Source organism: Rhinichthys klamathensis, unplaced genomic scaffold, assembly GCF_029890125.1.
Source record: "Rhinichthys klamathensis goyatoka isolate OS25496 unplaced genomic scaffold, OSU_Roscu_1.1 h1tg000060l_1, whole genome shotgun sequence".
Classification (NCBI taxonomy): domain Eukaryota; kingdom Metazoa; phylum Chordata; class Actinopteri; order Cypriniformes; family Leuciscidae; genus Rhinichthys; species Rhinichthys klamathensis.
Genome location: NW_026606605.1, coordinates 2,610,718 through 2,634,492, shown reverse-complemented (window position 1 = coordinate 2,634,492; position 23,775 = coordinate 2,610,718). Strand labels below are relative to the sequence as shown.

The window sequence follows — 23,775 nt, the reverse complement described above, 5'->3', positions numbered from 1 at the left end:
TGGAATACTATAATACATTCAAATGTGTGTGTCCACATCAGTAATGAAATGAATGCGAGTAGTATGTGATTACATAGTTTTATGGTAAAAGGAGAAAAGAAAATGTAAACAGTTACACATCTATCATTTAAAAAAAATAATCTTTGTTTAGTTTCTACTGGATATGCTTGTACTGTCAAAACGCTGCAATATGCATCAAGTGCCTTAGGCCGTGAGACAGAGGGTTTATTGGTACCATTTTGAGGGATTAAACTGCATGGTGATTTTTGTGTAGGTATGACCCTGTATTTGAAAAATGTGTGATAGCATTAGATTCAAGGTAGTTTTTGGTTACGGAGGACGATATTCAAACATGTCAAGAAAAAGGATAAATGAATTTATCTTTAAATAAATTTAAAATTTAATAAAAAAATTATAATAAAAAAATTAAAAATTTTATAATAAAAAAATATATATTTTTTTTAAATAAATTTGTAAAATTATAAAAGGATAACATTTTCTCTCTTGTAGTCACTGAACACCTTACCTTGAGGTAGGATGATATAAGTGTCGATTTCTAATGAAAGCTACCATGGATCGGATGCTATCACACATTTTCCAACACTAGAGATGTGTTCATGAAAATCAAAAAGAAATTTAATCCCTCAAAATGGTACCGGTAGCCCAAATTTGGGGTCCCGTCTAATGGCCTACCTTGAGTTCATTATATAAATGAAATAAAAGGGGATCAACTTTAGTAAATCTAACTGATCAGTTACATGAATTGATTGGGAAGGTCATAACCATTTTATCATTTTGGAAGTTTGTTAAAGGTAATTTTTCAGGTAAATAAATAAAAATACAATAAAATAAAGAATCAAATGAAAAATGATTTACATTCCTACTGAAGAATCCAGAACTTTGGTAGATCATCCCCATACTTTAAAGCTGTAATATGCATTAATAATCACATAAAACATCCTTTCCAGTTGATCTGCTGAAGGTTTTATGAGATTCATAAGTGTTTGTTCCAGTGCAGGGTAGCGTCACCCCGTAGTGCAGGCGTTTGCCTCAAGCGTGGGGGGCGTCAGGCGCTCGGAATCGTGGTAGATGCAGTCCAAATTTACTCTCGATGCCAGCAAACGTGGCCACGGCCAACCTGAAGCCACCGATGTGGTCAGGATTGGGCGCCGGGAGGCTGATCCGAGACTTGGGAGTAGGCTCTGCGCCAGCTGGTTTTCTGTGGTGAGGAGAGAGCGAGAGAGAAGATGGATGAGGAGGAGGAGCAAAGGCAGACTTCACATTCTGTCCTGTCCTGTCCTGTCAAACAAGAATAAACAGCCTGGCTGCATAGTGAAAACAAGAACATTTCCCCCTCAAGTTATGGAACACAAAATAAATGAAAAGACCAGAACTGGTTTCTTGGTTTCCTTTAAACAAAAAAAAAATTCCATTTAGGACACAAATCCTATTTTAGGATGTCGTCTTAACATTTTAGCTTGAATGAAGTCATAATCATGTAGTAGCTCAGTCAGTCTGTTAAAGCACATAAACCAGACGCGAATATAAAACCATTCTTTTGAATTTTAACGGTCAGCATAAGCAATAAAATGTCAATGTGTTTATAGACATATGATAAAGGAATATCTACAAACAAAAATGCATCTTTTTATTAATTCTGTATTATGCATGTGCTATTCTTCTCGGATTCTCTATTTTAGCATAACTTGGTTCTGATTAAATCTTCATATCTTGGTCAGATTATGTCAAATGATGTCATTGTAATAACTGTATATTTGACTATCATTCAAAAGTTAGAGGTTAGCAAGATTTTTCCTTTTAATAAATGAATGCTTTCATTCAACAAGGACACATTAATCAAGATATATACACTACCGTTCAAAAGTTTGGGGTCAGTGAGAATTTTATTTTTATTTTTTGGAGGAAAGAAATCAATACTTTTATTTATCAAGGAATAATTAATTTGATCGAAAGTGACAGTAAAGACATTTATAATGTTACAAAAGTCTTTTGAACTTCCTATTCATCAAAGAATCCTAAAAAAAAAAAACTGTACAACTGACAGACCAACAACTGTTTCAACATTGATAATAATAATAAATCTTTCTTGAGCATCAAATCCTCATATTATACTGATTTGTGAAGGATCATTTGACACTGAAGACACTGACACTGGTGATGCTGAAAATTCAGCTTTGATCACAGGAATAAATTACACTTTACTATATATTCACACAGAAAACAGCTGATTTACACTGGAATAATATTTAATACTATAACTGATTTTTGTTGTATTTTTAATCAAATAAGCGCAGCCATGGTTAGCAGAAGAGAATTCTTTTAAAAGTATTTAAAATCGTACCGACCCCAAACTTTTGAACGGTAGTGTATATAACGTAACAAAATATTTTATACAGTATTTCAAATTAGCGCTGTTCTTTTTAACTTTCTATTCTATTCATCAAACAATCCTGAAAAAAAAATGTCTCACGGTTTCCATAAAAACATTAAGAAGCACAACTGTTTTCAACATTGATAATAATCAGAAATGTTTCTTGAGCAGCCAATCAGCATATTAGAATGATTTCTGAAGGATCATGTGACACTGAAGACTGGAGCAATGATGCTGAAAATTCAGCTTTGACAAAAACTATTTTTTGATCAAATAAATGCAGCCTTCTTTTAAAACCATGAAAACATCTTACTGACACTAAACTTTTAAACAGTAGTAGGACTGTAAGGTGGGGCTAGTTTCATGTCTAGAGATGCACGTCTCAGCACCTTATTGGTTATTGCCAATATCATCCTTAAAAATAAAAATAAAATGTATATTAGCCAGTTTTGGATATTTAATTGTTTCCGCCTATTTTTATTTCCATACTATGGAAGTCAATGGACAATCAACTGTTTGGTTACCCACATTCTTCAAAATATCTTCTTTTGTGTTCAGCAGAAGAAATTCATACAGTTTTTGGAACAACTTTAGGGTGAGGAGGCCACTGTCTCTTTAAAAGCATTCCACAGTTAGGGATGTCCCGATCAGGTTTTTTTGCCCTCGAGTCCGAGTCCGAGTCCGAGTCCGAGTCATTTGATTTTGAGTATCTACCGATACCGAGTCCCGATCCGAAACTTATATAATACATAAAAAAAAGAATAAAGAAGAGAGAAAAAACAGATCCAGGATGTTCCTTATTTTTTATTTAATTCACCTTATTTTAACATTCAACAACTCTGTTAACAAACAGAGCACTTCTGCGAGGTAGCTTGAACAATCAAGTAATAAATAACATAAAATCTTCACTTTTAGACTTTAGTGCAATAGTAAATATAGAAAAAGTCTAATATAAAAACAAATAGCACCTCAACTTAAAATACCTGGCAGGCATGTAGACAAAAAAATAAAAATGTTTTAAAAGTGTATAAAAAAATAATGAGCATATATATATATATATATATATATATATATATATATATATATATATATATACATTAGGGGTGTAACAGTTCACAAAATTTGCGGTTCGATACGATACAGCAAAAAGAAAGAAATGCCAGAGAAATGTCCTATTTATTAAAAGAAAAACCTTTAAATAAGTTTGAGTTTTTCTACATCTTGAAACTTTCAGGTTTATAAATGGGGGTAATCTTTGAAGGATGAACAAATAATGTTTTGGTAATCACATTAAAAATAACATTTAAATATTTGACTTTTGAAGTGCAACATTAAATCCATGTTCACAATGTTTCTCCTGGTTCCCACGTCAGCGTTGTTTGATCTAATAGAGATCTACGGTTAATAACGGAGAAAAAATGCTTCTCACTAGATCTCGCAGCGATGTTATTACTTCAGTGGCGAATTCAAATGTTTTCTTCACTGGATCTCATAGCACAGTGTCGCTTGATCTCGCGCTGCACAGATGTTGCTGGTCCGAACTGATAAATGGTCCGTTAAGCACAATATAATGAGTAGCGAAGATTCGTTCCGCTTTCATTACGTTTGCCATTTAATGTTGCGCAACGTTGTGGTGATCGCGCCAGCGCGGATTTTGTCTGCAGGAAAAATGGTCCTAGGAATCGTCATCGTTCGGTTTGTATGCGTACCGAAACGGTTCAATAATTACGAATACATGTACCGTTACACCCCTAATTTACATATATCCGAGTCCTGATCGGGAGGTAACGTCCGATTCCGATCGAGTCTGAAGCCGCCTTTCCACTGCACACGACAAACGACAGCCGTTGGACCGGAAGTCATTCATTTCCAATGGAGAGTCGTACGGGAGCTGCGGGGAGTTCCGATCATATGCGTATGCGGAAAATTCGTATCCGATTTGAGCTTTGGATCCGTTGAAATATCTGAACTTCTGCGGCTAGACCGTATGCGACTGGCCGACCGGATGTGATGTATTCTAATCAAAACTATGAGCGTGAGGCTAGAATTACCAATATTTCAACTCTTTAATGTTATTCTGTAAATTCTATTTCTGTAAAATGTCGGTTATTAATAATTATGGCAGAAAAAAAATATTTTATAATTATTAAATCAATATTTATTTTGATTAGCTCTGTAAAATCTATTGTTTTTATTTTAGATGTATTGGGGGTCATTTGTTTTGTGTGGATATATTCATGCATGAATTACATTCATCATTCATTTTTGTGAATAGCCGAGGGTAACGGTTGCTTCACGACCAATTTCAAAGTTCCGTGCGACTGACACTAGGGGGCGAAATGCGACAATCGTATGCGAATGTCGTGTGCAGTGGAAAGGAAAACCACGTGATCGGGCACGATTTCCGATCGCGTGATCGGATCGGGACATCCCTTTATAGTACTATTGGTCATCAGTTAACAGTAATTAAGTATCAGCTAGAATTTCAGTATTAGCGCATCCTCACTTTTTCTTTTCACATAAAATAATGTCAACTCAAAGAAATGTTTCAGATCCTCAGATATTTCAGCTACATGACTGTATGATTTCCCGCTGCCCTAAAACACAGTCTGTAGCCCGAATGGAAAGGTTTCGAGAAAAGGCATTTATTTTGTGTTCCATAACTTGAGAGGAAAATATTCTTGTTTTTACAATCCAGTCAGGCTGTTTATCTCCAGTAAACATTTCGATATGACAACACATAATAAAGTGCCCACTGAGCCACATGAATCAATATATAAACAGGTATAAAAACAAATCCACACATAGGTCTATATATACAATGTTCTTTTATATGTGCCTGTGGTTTCTGGCTTTCAGGACAGCACAATGTTCCATGGGAAAATAAGGTCATTCTGTCCAGAACTGGAACAGACTCCAGTCGAAGCAATTCTCCCCACCTCAAATCACTTGGACACATGGAGCCATGTGGCTATGGAAGAGCATTTCTAGAAATGTCACCTCCAGGGTTTCAGTGAGTCAGCTGACCCTTTCTAAATCATAAAGCGAGGGTGTTTTCGCTTCAGCAGGAGAGATAAAGATGCCGCAAACAGCTTTCAGTCCAGGCATTCGACGCTTTCTTGTATAGCAATTATTAGGCCTCCCTGCCTCAGATGTAACAAAGTGGCCGTCGAAATGAGAGTCTTTGCTACAAAGCCAGCCCTCTTTAAACAGCTATTAATGAAATTTCAGGGCATCTGACATTTCAGTGCTCTTCAAATTCACACTGTGTGCCCCAGAGCTTTTGTTCCTAATGGAAGAAATCTAAAGAAAGTCTTACTATAACATTTGAAAGTTTTAGGAAGTGTGAGAGTCTTACTGTCCACCGAAGTCTACGTAAAACCACCTCTGCAGCAGCTCATAGGTCACCAGCGTCACTCCGAACTGAGGCGAGGAGCGAAACACACGTGCTGAGCAGGAAAACAAACAAAATGACATTCATATGAAGCATCAGCAAGCAGTCTGAACAGATTCTACATTTATTAAAAATGCTCGAGAAGAAGGTCATGTAGGAGTGCTAATACACACAATTATTAACACAAAATGTTAACTCTTTTCACCGTATTGTCAGTTCAGTCAGGACCACTTTGCCAAGTATATAAATGTATTGCAATTATAGCATACAGTTAGTGTTGGCGGTATGGTTCTGTTCTGGGCAAAAACTCCTACGCCTGTCCACGCTGCTATGCCTGGACAGAGCGGGGAGAGCAGCAAGTCAAACCCCCGTGGGGTACAGAACAGAACCAGTAAATGCATGCATATTGAAATACTCAATTACATGAGTTGTAAAAATACAAAGACATGATTAAAGCTGCACGCAGCATTTAGCGGGGTTTAAGCATTTAAGGCCTTTAAGCACATAAGGCAATTTAGTGAGTTTTCGTTTAGGATTTATAGGCTTTTGAGTGTATTTTGTCACGGCCCTTTTCTAAATGACCCTGTTACAGCCACCCAAATGCAAAAGTTCAACCTTTTTTCGATAATTATTGATCTAGACAGTCCAGAGAACTGCCCTAGACTGGTTTGGTTCCGATCGGGCGAAAAACCAGGGACTAGTTTGCAAAAGTAGGTTTTGGACAAAATTCGACATAGCAGAAAATATCGATATCGATTAAATATGCTACCTAAATCGAAATTGGAGATAAACATTTAGTCCTTCTTGAGCCAAGGATCACAGTGGTGTAAAAACCTTGAGTCTAAGTCAAACGGTCTAGGAGTTATGAGCAATTTAGTACTTTTGGTTGCTGTAGCGCCACCTATGGGCCAATCAGGGTCATACTCTGATAGGTTCTCCCCAAATTGAGGCCTACCATCTGGCCAGGTTTCAAGTCTCTAGCTCTTACGGTTTGGTCTGCACGATCAGTTTTACAAATCCTTACAATTACAATAGGATTTCAGAACTCTGTGCTTGAACCCCTAATAAAGCTTGCAATGTATGACTGTACAGAAAAAACAAAACAAAAAAAACAGAATGATTAAAGGTTCGTTGGGTGGAGTTGGGGTTTGGAGGAGGGAGTTTAATGCGAGCAGCGATGCTATGGAGGAAATGCTGAAGAAATGGGAGTTTATATGTGCCGTGCCGCTGTGATAGATGTCGACGCTGATTGGAACACGTCATGAACAGCTGGCTATCAGCTGATACGAACTTGGCTGACGTGGCCTGCCTGAACTAACACGATGCTTGATATTTGCAAAAGTCTTCTTAAAGGGATAGTTCACCCAAAAATGAAAATTCTGTCATTAACTACTCACCTTCATGTCGCTCCAAACCCCAAAGACTTTCGTTCATCTTCGGAACACAAATTAAGATCTTTTTGATGAAATCTGAGAGATTTCTGTTCCTCCATTGACAGCTACGCAACTACCACTGAAGCTTCAAAAAGTTCATAAAGAGATAAAACTAATCCATCTGAATTGAGCGGTTTAGTCCAAATTTTTTGAAGAGACTTGATAGCTTTATATGATGAACAGATTCATCAACTCACACATCAGTTGTGGTAAACAGAAGCTCAAGCATGTTCACTTGATGTATGAGAACCAATGAGTAAAGTTCCGGGTGGACGGACTTTTTGACTACCCTGGGTACTCGGTACCCCTTTTCCCCCCACTACCACGCCCCTGGTTTGGACTGACATGAGGGTGAGTAATTAATGATAGAATTTTCATTTTTGAGTGAACTATGGGCCAATTTACCCAATAGTTAGTGTTGTGCCTGAACGCGTTCAATGAACGATAGTTCATGAACTCGTTCATATTTTGGGCGAACGTGAACTGAACGTACTGTATTACTGCCTGATGAACGTTACGGTGAACGCGTTCATTCTGGTGTCTGTGAACGCACGCTCTCTCAGTTTAACTTTGTTCAATAGGGTGCCAGATTTCTATAGAGCCTTCCAGGCGAAAACCCGGCTAAAACCCGCGTAAACAGGCCTTAATATGTAGCGAAAAAACACCCAATCTGGCAACACCAACCACCAGTGTCGCACCCGGTCGCACCGCGGCCGCCGCATGCGTCATCAAGACAAAAAGCAGCATGTATTCGACAAAGCAGCGAGCGAGGAGGCGTCGTATGATTATTTAAACGAGTTGTATGACAAGGTCGGTGAGGATGGGAAAAATCTTACATTTCGGTTGCAAACTTTGCCCGTCGATAAAATAACTGCTGTCTGTGGTTGTAAATGGGCTGTGGTAATAATTTTAAAAAAGAAAAAAAAAGCTCGCAGCAACATATGGAAAAAAAGAACTTTGAACTAGTTCATTTTTTGAAGTATGAACTATGAACTGAACTAGTTCATTTTAAAATTTGTGAACTGAACTTTGAACTAGTTCATGTAGAAAATGAACTTTCCCAACACTGCCAATAGTATTCGACACACTGGGTTGCCATTCAGCAGAAAACACATCTTATTGCAGCCATGGAAGCCAGCAAATGAACTTGGTCAGAGATTGCAGATTCTACCCGACCTAAAAAGCCTCGGCATCCATCTAAAAATCTCCATGACCAGAGAGGCATATTAAAACTTTGCTTTCCTTTATCAAGCACGTTCCTATTGCGTGTATTCAATCCGGCAACCCGCGTGAGTGTCGAGTTTGAGGAGGAGGATGCAGGGGAAACAACTCTCAAATATTTGAAATGTGGACTGCAATACCCATTCCAACCGCAAGCGCTCAATATTACATACTGCACCTTTACTTTATAAGGTCAACTAAAAAATCCTTTGAAGCAAAAAAACAACATTAGCATGACTAGTTTCAGGTAAGTTGGCGAGATACACCTCCAGCTCCTTTCCAGAAGGCACGAGGTCCCTCCTCCTGAAGAATCTTCCAGAAACAGTCAATGAGTCCATTGTACGTGGTCTGACCTGCACGGGCAGCCACTTGTAACCGGGTCTTGATAACATCAGCAGGGGTCACCAGGGATGCGGCAGGCATGCCTAAAGAAAAGTCACACATGTCAATGAAGAATCTGATTTGAATTCATTCGAAAATTAAAGTAATAACTTCAATCGTTTTTGAATACATTTGACTCGTATATCACATTAATATAATTTAATTCAGTTTTCAGGCCAGGATTAAAACATTAGCGTATGTAAACTCTGCGACTCCGTCTATGATTAATGCACAGCGTGCCATGAATTAGTTCCACCAAATAAATACAGACAGCCTATTTGATCAAATATTATAAATATCTCAAGCGGAAAGCTCCATTTATTCAGCATTATATTTTCAGGTCCAGACAATGCTTAATAATGAGGCTGGCATAAGCCCTGTCCCACGCTGTCCAGCACAAAGGCCACTGTGGCACCAATTCAGCTCTTAATAGCCTAAATCAGAGTTAGCATTTAGTCTGAGCAGCCACACCGCCATCACACCGACTCCAACACATGTTCAAGAGCTTCTAAATAAAATACTTGCATCTGAATAATTACAGTCCTTTCTCTCTGCTGACCTGCTTCGATGGACAAACCTTCGCTGGAGCACAAAGAGCATAAAAATGAATTACGGAAACTAAACTCAAATAATTTTCATTACCAAAAAATAAAACTGGCAACAAATTAACTTTAGTTTTTATTATATGGTGAACCCTTTACCAACTAGACAGAAATAACACTAGATTGCATTGAGAAATGTAATGAAATGCTGTTAATTAAGCCATTTATAACAAAAATCTAAAGCAGAAACTATAAAACTGAAATCAATTAAAAAAATAAATATCGTAGTGTTTATCGTAGTAAGACAAATAAAAAATAAAATCGAAATAAAAACGCAATACATACATGCACTTCCACAAGAAGTAGAGGATAAAGCCAACTTTATTGGTCGATGCCCTAGAAGTCTGCCTTCCTCACCAATAATGGCACACAAACTGAGCGTGTAATTAAATTTCCCGAACCGACTGTAAATCACTAATTGCCTTGAAGCTCGAATCGCTGATAAATGGTAGACTGAATGATACATGCCATAAGAACATACCTAGCCATAAAAAGTTGCTTTAAACCATCTGACAGATATAAAACATTGGGAAAGACAGGAATGCTAAGCTCTTTCTGACCATGTATGGCTTTTCAATCTCGTATCACGCTCACGTCAAGAAGCAGTAAATCTAAAACGGCAAAAAGGATTAGAAATAAATATTAATTCTCTTTCACTTACATTCCAAACCATACTGGCTTGGCTAAAGACGTGGCCTTTTAAACAATGTTTTCTTAAAGATGAACCACAAGAGTAAAATATTAAAAACAACATCAGATCTGGATCGTATTTTACATGTGACAAGGAAAGAGAGACTTGTAAAAATACTGCAAGTCAGATCTTGGATGTGTTGGCCTGGTCATGCCAGTATCGTAGGATCTGTTTATTGCTCCTGCAGAATGGCTACTTTGGGACTTTGAGATATTTTGTTCCTCTTTTAACACTCTCAGAGCTCAAAGCACAAACTTCCAGCCCCTTTATATTAAACAGTGGAAAATATCCAACCCTTGGCAGGCGCGCTGCACTTCAAAACACAGCCTAAATCACTGAGCACTCTAATTACGGCCAACCACAATGGAGCCAGTGGTGGCAGGCGGCTACCGGAGAGTGTGTGGTGGCTTACCCGCCAGCGCCCCTGCCAGCAACAGCCTGCCAGGACCCACTCGCCCGTCTCCGTCGCTCAGGGCCGCCTTGATGTGTGCGTAGCAGGGGAAGTAGATGGCCGAGAAGGGGATGTCTCTCAGGAAGCAGGCTTTTGCACCCTGGGGGCCAGAAAGATGGACACATGACGTCAAGAGAAATATTACAGAGATGTCTTTTTAATTCAGGGACCGCGGCAGTGTAGCATTGTGAGGTATTCTGGGAGTTCGGTTTATGGCGTGTTAAGAATGAGTCTGTTCTGTGCCTTTTCTGACTTGTCACTTCAAATAAACATTCACCATGCTGTTTTTGCTTGGAACGGTCACGGAGACTATTCTTGCGTCTGTCACCGCAAACAAAGCCGTACCTTCAACGGGATTGGGTTTCCTCGTCTCCAGCGAGCTGGCGAGCAGCCAGGAGTGAAGAAACAGAGAGATTTTCCTCTCAGCAGAACGCTTTAAAGCCCGGCTGAAGTGCGCTTTAGACAGGCTTCATTAAACTCGCAAGGTTAATCTGCAGCGTGTACACAGGTAGCGCAGATAGCCGAGGTATCTCTTTCCTGAAGCGGCCTTTGTGCTCTCCTGCGGGCCAGGGCACCAGATCAAAATCACCCCCGCGTCCGAAAGGCCAGGCCTGGCTCATCTGCTTCGGTGCCGGAGGTGAAGGCTGTGTTAATGTGGGAACATCTGGATCCGCTGGCCCTCTGTGTGCATGATAACTCGACAACAGCACACTCACAGGTGTGTGTGTGTGATATGGAGTGTGTGTGCTGAGGCTCTCGGTTTGGGAGTGTTGGTGGAGGCCCTGCAGCAGCAGAAGGGGAGAGGCGGGGTAATTAGGCTGACAAAGACAGCTCTGTGCCTGGGCCGGACCCTGAGGAGCCAGGCCGTCTGAGAGAAGCAGGCTGCAGCGCGTCTCCTGCACTCAAAGCACATTGTCCGCGCGGCTCAGGAGAGACACAGATGGAGGGGAGGCACCGGATTCGACATTCTTACACACACAGGCTGTTGTGTGCCGTAGTGACCCCCCTCCGACCATGACTCTGAAATAAAGGCTTCTTTCCCACGACAGGCTGACAGGTGAGCCCTGGAGACTTACCTGCCTCGGCCAGACAGGAGCGCAGGCTTTTTTCCAGTGACCAGCCATCTGATTTACTGATAAGTGAAGCACATTCTACTGTAATCTACCGAGTGATATCGAAAGTGTATGAGAGATATTGATACTTAAAGGGACAGTTCACCCAAAAATGAAAATTAGCCCATGATTTACTCACCCTCAAGTCATCCTAGGTGTATATGACATTCTTCTTTCAGACGAATACAATCATTATATTAAAAAATGTACTGGTTTTTCCAAGCTTTATTATGACAGTGAATGGCCGTTTCTGTTTTGAAGTCTATAAAAGTGCATCCATCCATGATAAAAGTGCTCCACACGGCTCCGGGGGGTTAATAAAGGCCTTCCGAAGTGATGCGTTTGTGTAAGAAAAATATCCCTATTAAACCTGTTACAAAGTAAAATTCTAGCTTCCGGCCAAACGAACATACGCAGTCTACTTGTGTTCAAAGCGCAACTTCCGCAACTTGTGACGTCGGAAGTAGCGTAGTAAGTCATGGCGTAGTGTAATTATCAGCATATAAGAGGGATAACCATATAAAATAATAAAGCAACTGTTTTTAACATTATTAATAAGAAGACATTTTTCTAGAGCACCAAATCCTATTAGAATGATTTCTGAAGGATCATGTGACACTGAAGACTGGAGTAATGATGCTGAAAATTCAGTTATTATAAATTGTAATAATATTTTAAAATATTGTCTGTACTGTATTTTTGATCAAATGAATGCAGCTTTGGTGAGTATAAGAAACTTCTTTCAAAAACAAAAACAAATCTTGTAACATTATGCATACAGTGTATATATATACACTCACCTAAAGGATTATTAGGAACACCTGTTCAATTTCTCATTAATGCAATTATCTAATCAACCAATCACACGGCAGTTGCTTCAATGCATTTAGGGGTGTAGTCCTGGCCAAGACAATCTCCTGAACTCCAAACTGAATGTCAGAATTTGAAAGAAAGGTGATTTAAGCAATTTTGAGCGTGGCATGGTTGTTGGTGCCAGACGGGCCGGTCTGAGTATTTCACAATCTGCTCAGTTACTGGGATTTTCACGCACAACCATTTCTAGGGTTTACAAAGAATGGTGTGAAAAGGGAAAAACATCCAGTATGCGGCAGTCCTGTGGGCGAAAATACCTTGTTGATGCTAGAGGTCAGAGGAGAATGGGCCGACTGATTAAAGCTGATAGAAGAGCAACTTTGACTGAAATAACCACTCGTTACAACCGAGGTATGCAGCAAAGCATTTGTGAAGCCACAACACGCACAACCTTGAGGCGGATGGGCTACAACAGCAGAAGACCCCACCGGGTACCACTCATCTCTACTACAAATAGGAAAAAGAGGCTACAATTTGCAAGAGCTCACCAAAATTGGACAGTTGAAGACTGGAAAAATGTTGCCTGGTCTGATGAGTCTCGATTTCTGTTGAGACATTCAGATGGTAGAGTCAGAATTTGGCGTAAACAGAATGAGAACATGGATCCATCATGCCTTGTTACCACTGTGCAGGCTGGTGGTGGTGGTGTAATGGTGTGGGGGATGTTTTCTTGGCACACTTTAGGCCCCTTAGTGCCAATTGGGCATCGCTTAAATGCCACGGCCTACCTGAGCATTGTTTCTGACTATGTCCATCCCTTTATGGCCACCATATACCCATCCTCTGATGGCTACTTCCAGCAGGATAATGCACCATGTCACAAAGCTCGAATCATTTCAAATTGGTTTCTTGAACATGACAATGAGTTCACTGTACTAAAATGGCCCCCACAGTCACCAGATCTCAACCCAATAGAGCATCTTTGGGATGTGGTGGAACGGGAGCTTCGTGCCCTGGATGTGCATCCCACAAATCTCCATCAACTGCAAGATGCTATCCTATCAATATGGGCCAACATTTCTAAAGAATGCTTTCAGCACCTTGTTGAATCAATGCCATGTAGAATTAAGGCAGTTCTGAAGGCCAAAGGGGGTCAAACACAGTATTAGTATGGTGTTCCTAATAATCCTTTAGGTGAGTGTATATATATATATATATTCTAAGCAGAGCTGTGGCCTAGCGTTAAGAATTTATTTAAGTTTTCCTCTTCTCCCCGTTATTTACTGTCCTCTCTACTGCCTCTGTAATAATTTTAAAAAAGTGAACATCAGTTATTATTACAGCATAAAACAACATCAAGCATCCACATATAATTAGCACCACACATAACACCTACGCAGAGGTGAACACGCCTCATTAATCTCTCTCCAGCTGTCCATTAATGTCAGAGAACGCAGCCACTGGATGAGATATGACCCAACACCATCATGGCAGTCCCCACAACGCTGTTTACACCAAAACACTCGCTCTCCGCAACCTCCTGCTCTCCAAGCCTCAGGAATGCAGCCCTGCATCCCTGCTCAGATGCACTGGAGATGTTCTCCTGCAGTGCTGCTGAGCCTCATGGGAAAACAGGACACACAAGCAGCACTCAGGGAGCTGATCTGAGAGGCTGGGGCTGCCTGGCCCGACTGCTACAGCGGCCCGCAGGGGGTGGATTGAGCCATGATGGTGTGTGTGTGTGTGTGTGTGTGGGTGTGGAGACTTGCTGGAGAATGTGGAGCATGACTGAGGCACTCTGGGACATAAGAGGGAGTGCAGGGAGTGAATCCACAGGTGGGAGGCGCTAGAGAGCTGAGGATGCTCCTCTGGGTCTTTAGTGTGGTACAAAGTACAATATCTTCGAGATATATTTGAGTAGATATTAAATATACAAACTCTTAAATTTCAAAACAACAAAAAACGATATACTAAAAGTTTTTTTTTTTTTTAGAACAGTCTAAATAAATAATCGATCATTGAAAAGTTTAGGGTTGAAAATGTTTTTGAAAAAGAAGTCTTATGCTCATCAAGGCTGAATTTATTTGATTAAAAATACAGTAAAAACAGTCATTTTGTAAAATATACTTACAATTTTAAATAACTGTTTTCAATTAAAATGTTTAAAATTCAGCATCATTACTCTTCTTCAGTCACATGATCCTTTTGAAATTATTCTGATATTCTGACTTGATGCTCGAAAAACACTTCTTCTTATTGTGAAAACCATGATACATTCTTTTCAGGATTCTTTGATGAAAGTCCAAAAGAACAGCATTTATTTGAAATAGAAATCTATTGTAACACTATAAATGTCTTTCCTGTCACTTTTTACTAATTCATGTAATGAGCATACTGAATTCAACCAAATGCTGACATTTACTGTACATGAAGACATATTTCCCACTCATTTATATTGTTTACTAAATAACAAGCAAAAGCATGCACCAGTGAAGTACATACCTCAAGCGCAGAGTAGATGTGTTTGATGTTTGAGAATTAGGTTTCAGGCTGTTTTGTGCGAGTGAGACATACCTTGTACAGGCCGAAGAACCCCAGGTCACGGATGACGGAGAGAGCGCTGACGCGTGGCCCTGTGGTGATTTCTCCTGCCACCTGCAGTCGGATCTTCACGATCTCCAGAGGGTTTGTGAAGATCACCTGAGATCCCCCAGCCTGAAGATCAACAACACAAGCATACAGCTTTTTTTTCACAGAGCTTCATAGACGATCATGTTTTTGAGTGAGGAGTGTAAATGAGGGGGAGAAAAAACTAAATGTACAGATCAGTCTCTTACTATTGTAAATACGTTCTGATGAACTCAAAGTGGAAAGGCAAAAATGACAAGAGGGAAGTAATGTGATATTCTCATTGTAAGAGGACAATGCTTCAAGCTGGGCCCTGAGAATGATTGTGCTATTGTCACTCTTTGTAGGAGGCGGAGGTCGAACCTGCCAAAGACAGACGGTGCCTGAAACATCACACAGAACGCAGGCCCCTGGGGGCCTCTCGAAAAACAACCTCATGTCTCCAACCTTGTACTTGCGAGGCAGATAAAAAGCCTCTGCAGGTTGGAACAGGTTCCTCCGAGTTCTTTGAAATGGTTCGAGTTTGACATGACCGCATCTGAAGCTGCAACAGAAGCATTTAAACGTGTCTCGCCAAAGAGGCTGTCCGCTTGCCGCCTCCGTGCCCTATCTTTCCTGTTGCTCATAGTTACTGAGGCTGCACACAGAAAAACAGAGCAGTGTAATTAGATGGAAATCAGTTTCCATGGATTTCTTCTCCTTCCCTCAGCCCTCCTTTTGAATACATAAGGGCCTTACTGTTTGTTTGTTGTTGATTTTATTCCTCCATTCTTTCAGAGATATTAACGTACGGGGCCGTCTTACGGGAATCTGGTAAATGAGTCTCGAATCTCACAAGTGTGCGCATTTAAAAATCCCACCGAGTACGAGGCAGCATATTTAAAAATAAAGATCATTATCATCTCATTGAAGGTGCTCTTTAAATAGGACGGAGCAGATTGACCCCACACTTCCCTTCCAGAGGAAATTACAGAGAGAACTGCCTACCTTTCACAAATCACAGCTACGACTTAATAGTTGGCACATTTCATGAATACAGTTTATTTTGGAGTCCAATTATCTTCTTTTTTTAAGTATTAGAAGCACAAATCCCCTTTTTTTTTTTGAGAACAATCAGAAATATTAGATAAACCATTATCTAACATAAAATTAATCTAGCATGAAGACTAAAATAGGGACTTTCTTTGTCTTGTCTCACCTCAGTGCTCTCGTCTCTGTCGTATCTAACAATTGAAATCATTTAAATCAAATGCATTTTCTCAATTGACTGAAAAGATATTAAATTCATGGTCATAAGAAAACTGTTTTTAATTTTCTACAAACATTTTATAAACATACATTATATACACAAAGATAATCACATATATATATACACATATACATACACACACATAATTTTATACAGACACACACACACATACATATATATATATACACACACACACATTTTCCTTTAATTTGTGACACCCAACATTTGTAACATTGTTTGGATCCTTTCTACAGCAAAACAAGCTAATTTAAACGGTAATTAAATCATCACACATCCTATATTTTTACACAACCGTAATGTTGAATGCATAAAGCTCACTTCTAAAACCCTGTTACCCAGATTATGCAAGTAGAAAAAAAAACTTTTTTTGTTTAATTTTGGGAAAAATGTAATTTCATAAAAGTTGCAACCCTGTTAAAATTTTTATTGTGTTTATTGCTTAATTACTCAGTCACAATCAACATTTTCTGAAGGTTAAGCACTTCCTGTTACTGAGAAAAAAAACGTAGTTACGAGTTTCACATCCTATCTTGTACCCTATTCATGGAAAATGCCACTTATTTATGTGGAAAGTAATCTTTTATGGTTAATTATGGCATCAGGGCTGAGAGCAATCTTTTTTCAAACTTGTTTTGGAAAGGAATAATACACTAAGGAGAGGGCCAGGTTATTAGCCGCATTAATTGGGTACTAATTGGACATTTAAAAAAAGTTACACAAAGAGAACAAGAACATCGGTTAGAGAGAAACAAAAGATCAATCACCTCTGGAGGAGAGGCAGTTTAAAGAGCGGGAAGCACGTGCTGCAACGTGACTGCAAGAAATGCGATGTGAGTGCAGAGTGAGGCAGCGTCGGCTCGATAATTCGGTGGTAATTACAAGGCAAGGTAATCCCCAGAGGCACTGAGAGCGTGTGTGTGTGTGTGTGTACCGAATACACGCTCTACTGGCGAGAAGATCGTAGCTGAAGACAAATACTTACGCACACCAAGCGCGTCAGCACCACACACACACAAAACACTTCAGTCTTCTAAAAACAATAGCTCAGCGCCAGACACAAACATTAGCCTCCCCTCATTAATGCTCCCTCACATTCCTCGCACTTAAACGGATTACACAAGCATTTTTGCGTAGAAATGAAAGCATTGCGATAAAAAAAAAAAAGGTTTCGCAACTGACTAACAAACCGTTACAAATGCTGAGAAATACAGGACAAGCTAAATTACACAGCTCGCACTGCAAATGAACAAAGCGTCACTGTATGCGTGCCACGGTTTTCCCCCCGCTCTCTACGGCACTTTACGTTGGCTAAGCGAGTATTTTGAGAAACCCAGCCCTCAAATGAAGGCCAGCAACAACCAGATAAGAATCCAGCCAACTGCTCGGCCAGCGAAGCGTGCTGTTCTTACCAAATGACCAACTCTTGGCAACTGTCAAGGGCCTAATTCAGAGGACCCAATGTGACAAGAGAGGAGCTTAAAATGTAAAAAAAAAAAAAAAACTACATTTGAATCCCAGCAGTTTCATAACCCTCACCATCTCTTTCGTTTTCTGTGATTTCTACTCTCCTCCTTCAGACAGGAACATTCATGGTGCACAAATCAGCAGTCCAGTCTTTTCCCTCTCAAACCAAATAAATAGATTTGATTTGCCGTGGCTGCAGTGTCAATAAACACGGCTTTGAGCGAGCGGCGCGTGTACAGGCGTGAGAACGGGAGCGGATCCTGCCAGGCCAAACACTGGGGATTCGGTCTGGGATGAAAGGAGCTGTCAGAGAAATCAGAGGAGGAAAAACACATCTCATTGGCACAAGCCGCCTTTCTGAGCTGACTTCATCTGCAACCAACCCGTTGTTTCCGTGGCCATCTCTTTTCAAATCTCAGAGCAGAGATCGTGTGGGCTAAATGCACTCATGTTGGTATAACAGAGTCTCGCAATCATCTAAGAGTCGCTTTTAAAAGGAAACCCACGTGTGTAGAAATGTTTTAGCGATCACTGTCATGTGAAAGAGGCTCTTTCAGAGTCCTGGGTCGGGGGAGACGTGAAGAAGCAGGGTCTGGTTTTGACAGGTCTCAGGTATGACTCAAACAGGAAGAGGCTACTACTCTCTGAAACCTGAACTGACGGAACACAGATCTGACAGCTCATGGAAACGATGCATTAATAACGTCAGTCGCTTCTAATGAAAAGGGTAAGTGATCCCCCCTCATGCTGGTGAGGGGCAGGTTGAGAACAACCGGCAGCCCGTGGGGCGGCAGACCGTGATTTAGAGGGGAGATGACAGAGGAGAAGTGTTTTATACATGTTTTTATACACTGATGGGGCTGAAGTGTCTTTTCAATCACCTCACAAAAGGAGAGAAGTGTTCCCTCAGGCCAAGGCTTAGACCTCAAAGTCCACTGACATTCAAAACTAAACTCCTCTTTGTCAGTGTACTGTTACTGCGTGATGTGTGGATTATATGTTGGCGTATCAAAGCAAAGAGCAACTCACACATCCGCCAGCCAAGATTTCAGAAGGTAGAGGAACGCTGCCATCTTTTTGCATAGTCTTTCCTCTCACAAAGTCGTTCACCTGTGAAAAAAACCCACAATGTAGCATCAGCTATAGTTTCTTCAAGGAAAAGATCTGCATTGCAGACTTCTACACCTGCACATTTGCAAATTTGATCAGAATTCGAACGCCTCTTGCAAGTTGTTAGGGGGTTGTTTTAGCACTCAATTCAAGGAATTATACAAAAAGTGGCTTAATTGAAACTATAGCAGTCTACACTATAGTGTCTGGTTAAACTGGATTGCAGGCGGCCAGTGATGGTCAGTGAAGGCGACGGGCTCTCAAGATTTTCATATTAAAGCCTTTTTTGTGCCTCAGAATAAAAAATTTAATTTAAGAGATATAGTCACAATTATAACAATTTGTCACAATGATATGATATATTGAAGTCACAATTGTAATATATAAAGTCACAACTGAGTAATAAAATTTGCAATTTTGAGAAAAAAAGTCACAATTATAACAAAGTGGCAATTGTGAGTTATAAAGTCACAACTTTGAGATAAAAAGACAAAACTTTGAAATATCAATTTTGAATTAAAAGTGGCAGCTGACAGCTGTGAGATGTAAAGTCACAACTGAGATATAGTCACAATTCTGAGAAATAAAGTGGCAGCTGAGCTGACAGCTGAGATATAAAGTCAAATGCGAGTTAAAAAATGGCAATTTTGAGGTATCCAGTCAAAAATGTTATATAAAGTCACAATTCTGAGATATAAAGTCAGACATCTGAGAGATATAAAGTCAAATGTGAGATTAAAAGTTGCAATTTTGAGGTATCCAGTAAAAAAAAAATGTATATAGTCACAATTCTGAGATAAAAAAAAAATAGCAGCTGACAGCTGAGATATAGTCAACTGTGAGATTAAAGGTTGTAATTTTGAGATATCCAGTCAAATTTTTGATATAGTCACAATTTTGAGACAAAGTAACAATTCTGAGATATAAAGTGGCATCTGACATCTGAGATATAAAGTGAAATGTGAGATAAAAAAAGTGCAATTTTGAGGTATCCAGTCACAATTCTGAGATATAAAGTGGCTCCTGACAGCTGTGAAAGTTGCAATTTTGAGATATCCAGAAATAATTTTTGATACAAACTTGCAATTTCGAGATATAAAGTAACAATTTTGAGATATAAACTCGCAACTGAGATGTAAAGTTGCAATTGTGACAATGTCATAAGTATAAAATACATAATCGCACTGTCAGATGCAAATTCACGACGGTGAGATAAAAAGTCACAATTACGAGAAACAAAGTACACGTGAGCCTGCTGATGCCCAACTCAAGAATGCAAGAATGTCAACCCCTTTGACAGGGGATCAAACAGAAAACAGATTCACTTCTTTTTCAAGGGGCTAAGGCGAGGCACTGAAGTCGGGCAGCAGGCGGGCCGGCGAGAAAAGAAGAGGGGTGTATTTCTGAGGAGTTAAGGGCTTTGGTTTTCGGAGGCCACGCTGATGTGGTGAAGGCAGAGCACTTACTGTAAGCTTTATGGCTTTCTCGGGAGCCACGCCCAGAAGCTGCGGTACGAGGCCTATAATTAGAAAACAAGTTGATTAAAAAAGACAGGGGTGAGGGAAGCACGACTTTCCTCAATATAAAAGCTGCAGCGCTGCCTCCAATTCCCTATCATCCACGCACTAATGAACACTATTGATGTGGAGTGCTTAAATATTGGAAACTTAACAGTACTACAAACTCTATTTGCCTTTAAAAACAGCCTTAACCAAAGTTTACACAGCCCTCAATTACAACACAGATTTCTGGCTTAGACAAAAATAAACTAAATTATCTGATTTAAAAGTGATGAGCCACCCCCGGCAGTAACAAACAAACTCGGTAACGTGGGCATACTGTACGAGTCCAAATAGGCCACACAGCTAGATGAATACAAACATTTCCTGCGTGCATGGCCTACGGACGCATTTGTGTTTATATACACACAGAGAATTAGAAAAGAAATATATTTTTCAAACTTAATCATCCATCGAATATCCCGTAAACAGTTATTGTTCTCGCATGCTGCTCATTTCTTTGTGTTTGCCAGGATCATTGGCTGTTGACTTTACCAATTTCTGTGCTTCTACTTTTTATTAAACAATCCGTGTGACTTTTATTATGTGATGAAATGTATTAGTGAATATGTTTATTACTGCCCTGCATTACGGAATCTGAAGGCAGACATGCTAAAGAAGAAAACAGAATGAACCTGTACTTACAATTATTGTTCACCTTAATCATCAAACTTTTATTTTTTTGAAGTTACACAACATTTCAAATCAAGCTACAATGGGAAAGACGCTTGTGTACTAAATGTACACCAAACATTGTGTTAGTCTTTAAGGTGTTTTTTATGCATTTGCTAAAAGCCTGGTCTGCCCACTTCCTTGTTAAAAACTAAACTACTGTATTTATATGCAAAACAAAAGCACTTTGTGCTCACTTCAAATACAGTGCACCGTGTCATAAAGCACTGATATGCTCTGCTAAAACGAGCACTGAATGTTCGTACCATCCCGTTATAATTCTGCACGGGTGATGAAGATCTCAGCCTCTCTTTTGTCAGCTTTATGATTGACAAATACCAGTAGTTAGTGTTCTCAATGGAGGTCACATGGCAATTGCACCTTGCAATCACAATTTGAATCTGTGACCTCACAGAATGCTTTAAAAACTCATGTTCCAGCTCTAAAAGCAGAGCAGATACTTATTATCTGAGCGCCATTGACTGCATAGAGCATTCATGTTCTTCATTGTTAAGTTCCTGTGCTGGTATGTGCCCTTTCATGCTCGGCACATTGTCCCCTCAAGCAGCAAAGGTAGAATTAATCTCTTCAAAGCAGGAAAGGTCAGAGGGAACGTGACCTGCCCCTGGCTTTCATGAAAACGCTTTTTGTTGGTGCGTCTCTGATGGCCTGGCCGTGCGGAGCCACTGACCTCTGTAGAGACCGAAGAAGCCCTCGTAGCGCACAACCTTCTTGAAGCAATCAATGCTGTTCTTATACATCAGCTCATCCACGAAGGATCCTGAAGAACGCTGGTTCTGCATGCGGGTCTTCACCAGGTCGATGGGGTACACGGCGGTGGCACCCACGGCTGTCGTGAGAGGAAATTTGTTTAAAACTACAAACGATATGGAAAAGCAAGACTGTTAAAAGAGATGCACACCCAAGGGGGCTGATGAAGGACACATCAAACAACAATTGAAAAGACCGGATGGGAAGAAAGTCAGGATATATTTGCAGAGCACATCAGTCAATTCTTATCTGCCAACTTTGGGGTGGACACAAAGGGAATACAGCACCGACAGCCTTAATTAAAGAGTGAGTCGCCCTGCACTACCTCCTTATTACCTTGTCTCCTCCGAGAGAGCCAGTCTGGAGCCAAACACAGGCCCAAGCACCACCTCCTTACATACACACACACACACACACACACCTCTGATCACTCACAGGTACAAAAGAATCCACCCAGGAGGTTCCCATGGTGCACAACCTCATTAAACGGGAGAAATAACTTCCTAAGAAGGCAATAGGGCAGGCTTTGTTTTTCTTTTTGTCCAGTGCAGCTATTTCTCGTGTGGAGAAGCAGCGGCTGCGGGCTCAGGTAAACGGGTGGTGCACACTGATCCGTGACTGACTCACCTCCAGCCACAGAGCCCAGGGTGAACCTGTACGCCGACTCAGAAGCCTGAAGCAGAACCGAGCGAGACGCGTCCCCGCCAGACTGCTGCAGACAGCAAAAAAAAAAAAAAAAAGACAAGAGAATCAGAACTCCCAATATAATAAATATAATATAATATAATATAATATAATATAATATAATATAATATAATATAATATAATATAATATAATAGTGGCTTTTATAATAGAATAGAATAGAATAGAATAGAATAGAATAGAATAGAATAGAATAGAATAGAATAGAATAGAATAGAATAGAATAGAATAGAATATCGCTTATAAATAAAATGTTGCAACGGTGTTATCAAAATCAAAGAGGCTTTTTCCAAATATAATATAATATAGCTTACAAATAAAAAGTTGCAAAGCTGTTACCAAAGCAAAGAGTGGCTTTTTTCAGAAATTTTTTATATTACATAATATAATACATTTTTAACATCGATAATACAAAGAAAAGTTTCTTGAGCACCAAATCAGCATACAATAATTAGAATGTATCATGTAAAACTGGATTAATGGCTGCTGAAAATTCAATTAAATTTTAAAATATATTAAAATAAAAAAAATATATATATATAAAAAGAAGAAAATAGTTCATTTAAATTGTAATAATATTTCACAATATTGCCATTTGTATATAATTTTACAGATAATTCTTTTTTGCTTATATAACTCAAATCTGGTGTTTTGGAGAAATTTGAAGTTTGAATTTAAAATGTCCCCTTTCATTTGTGTAACAGTTTTGATGAAATTACTAATATTCTAAAATGAACGAAGAAAATAGAAGATCGAATGAGTCGGTATGCCGAAACTAAATTAATAACAGTAACTAAAACATACTAAAATACTTAGTTTGATCCAACCTCCTATGTAATGAGAAATGCAGTTTTTTAGCATAGTGTTAGTTAGGACGAGCAGAAACCACAGTCAAGCGGGTCCAGCCACGGCCGTCCCCCCACAGTTAGAGAGAGCACAAGAAATAAGGCCAGCCAGAACCATCCAAGCGTCCCATGCTACATTCCCCGCCGGAGGTACAGTCGCCCTGCCTACCCGGGACCACCTGTCAGGAACCTCAAGGTAACTGCCCGGACCGCCCCTCTCTCAGGCTCACTGAGGGGTTAAGGGTGTGGGATAAACTGTGTTT

The 23,775-nt window shown here is 39.8% G+C and overlaps 1 protein-coding gene across 3 annotated transcripts in view; it reads right to left on the bottom strand.

The window, feature by feature from the left end:
* Positions 1–902: 902 nt before the first annotated feature.
* LOC130084316 (electrogenic aspartate/glutamate antiporter SLC25A13, mitochondrial) overlaps positions 903–23,775 on the bottom strand; it is a 46,042-nt gene continuing 23,169 nt past the window's right edge. For all 3 annotated transcript variants that reach the window (XM_056249665.1, XM_056249666.1, XM_056249664.1), the window contains 9 exons: positions 22,592–22,676; positions 21,885–22,043; positions 20,429–20,481; positions 18,882–18,962; positions 15,065–15,205; positions 10,527–10,665; positions 8,707–8,865; positions 5,751–5,841; positions 903–1,219 (listed from right to left, as the gene is read on the bottom strand). In XM_056249665.1, the coding sequence (XP_056105640.1) occupies positions 1,051–1,219; positions 5,751–5,841; positions 8,707–8,865; positions 10,527–10,665; positions 15,065–15,205; positions 18,882–18,962; positions 20,429–20,481; positions 21,885–22,043; positions 22,592–22,676 (1,077 nt within the window). In that variant the 3' untranslated portion in view covers positions 903–1,050. The remainder of the gene's footprint in view (positions 1,220–5,750; positions 5,842–8,706; positions 8,866–10,526; positions 10,666–15,064; positions 15,206–18,881; positions 18,963–20,428; positions 20,482–21,884; positions 22,044–22,591; positions 22,677–23,775) is intronic.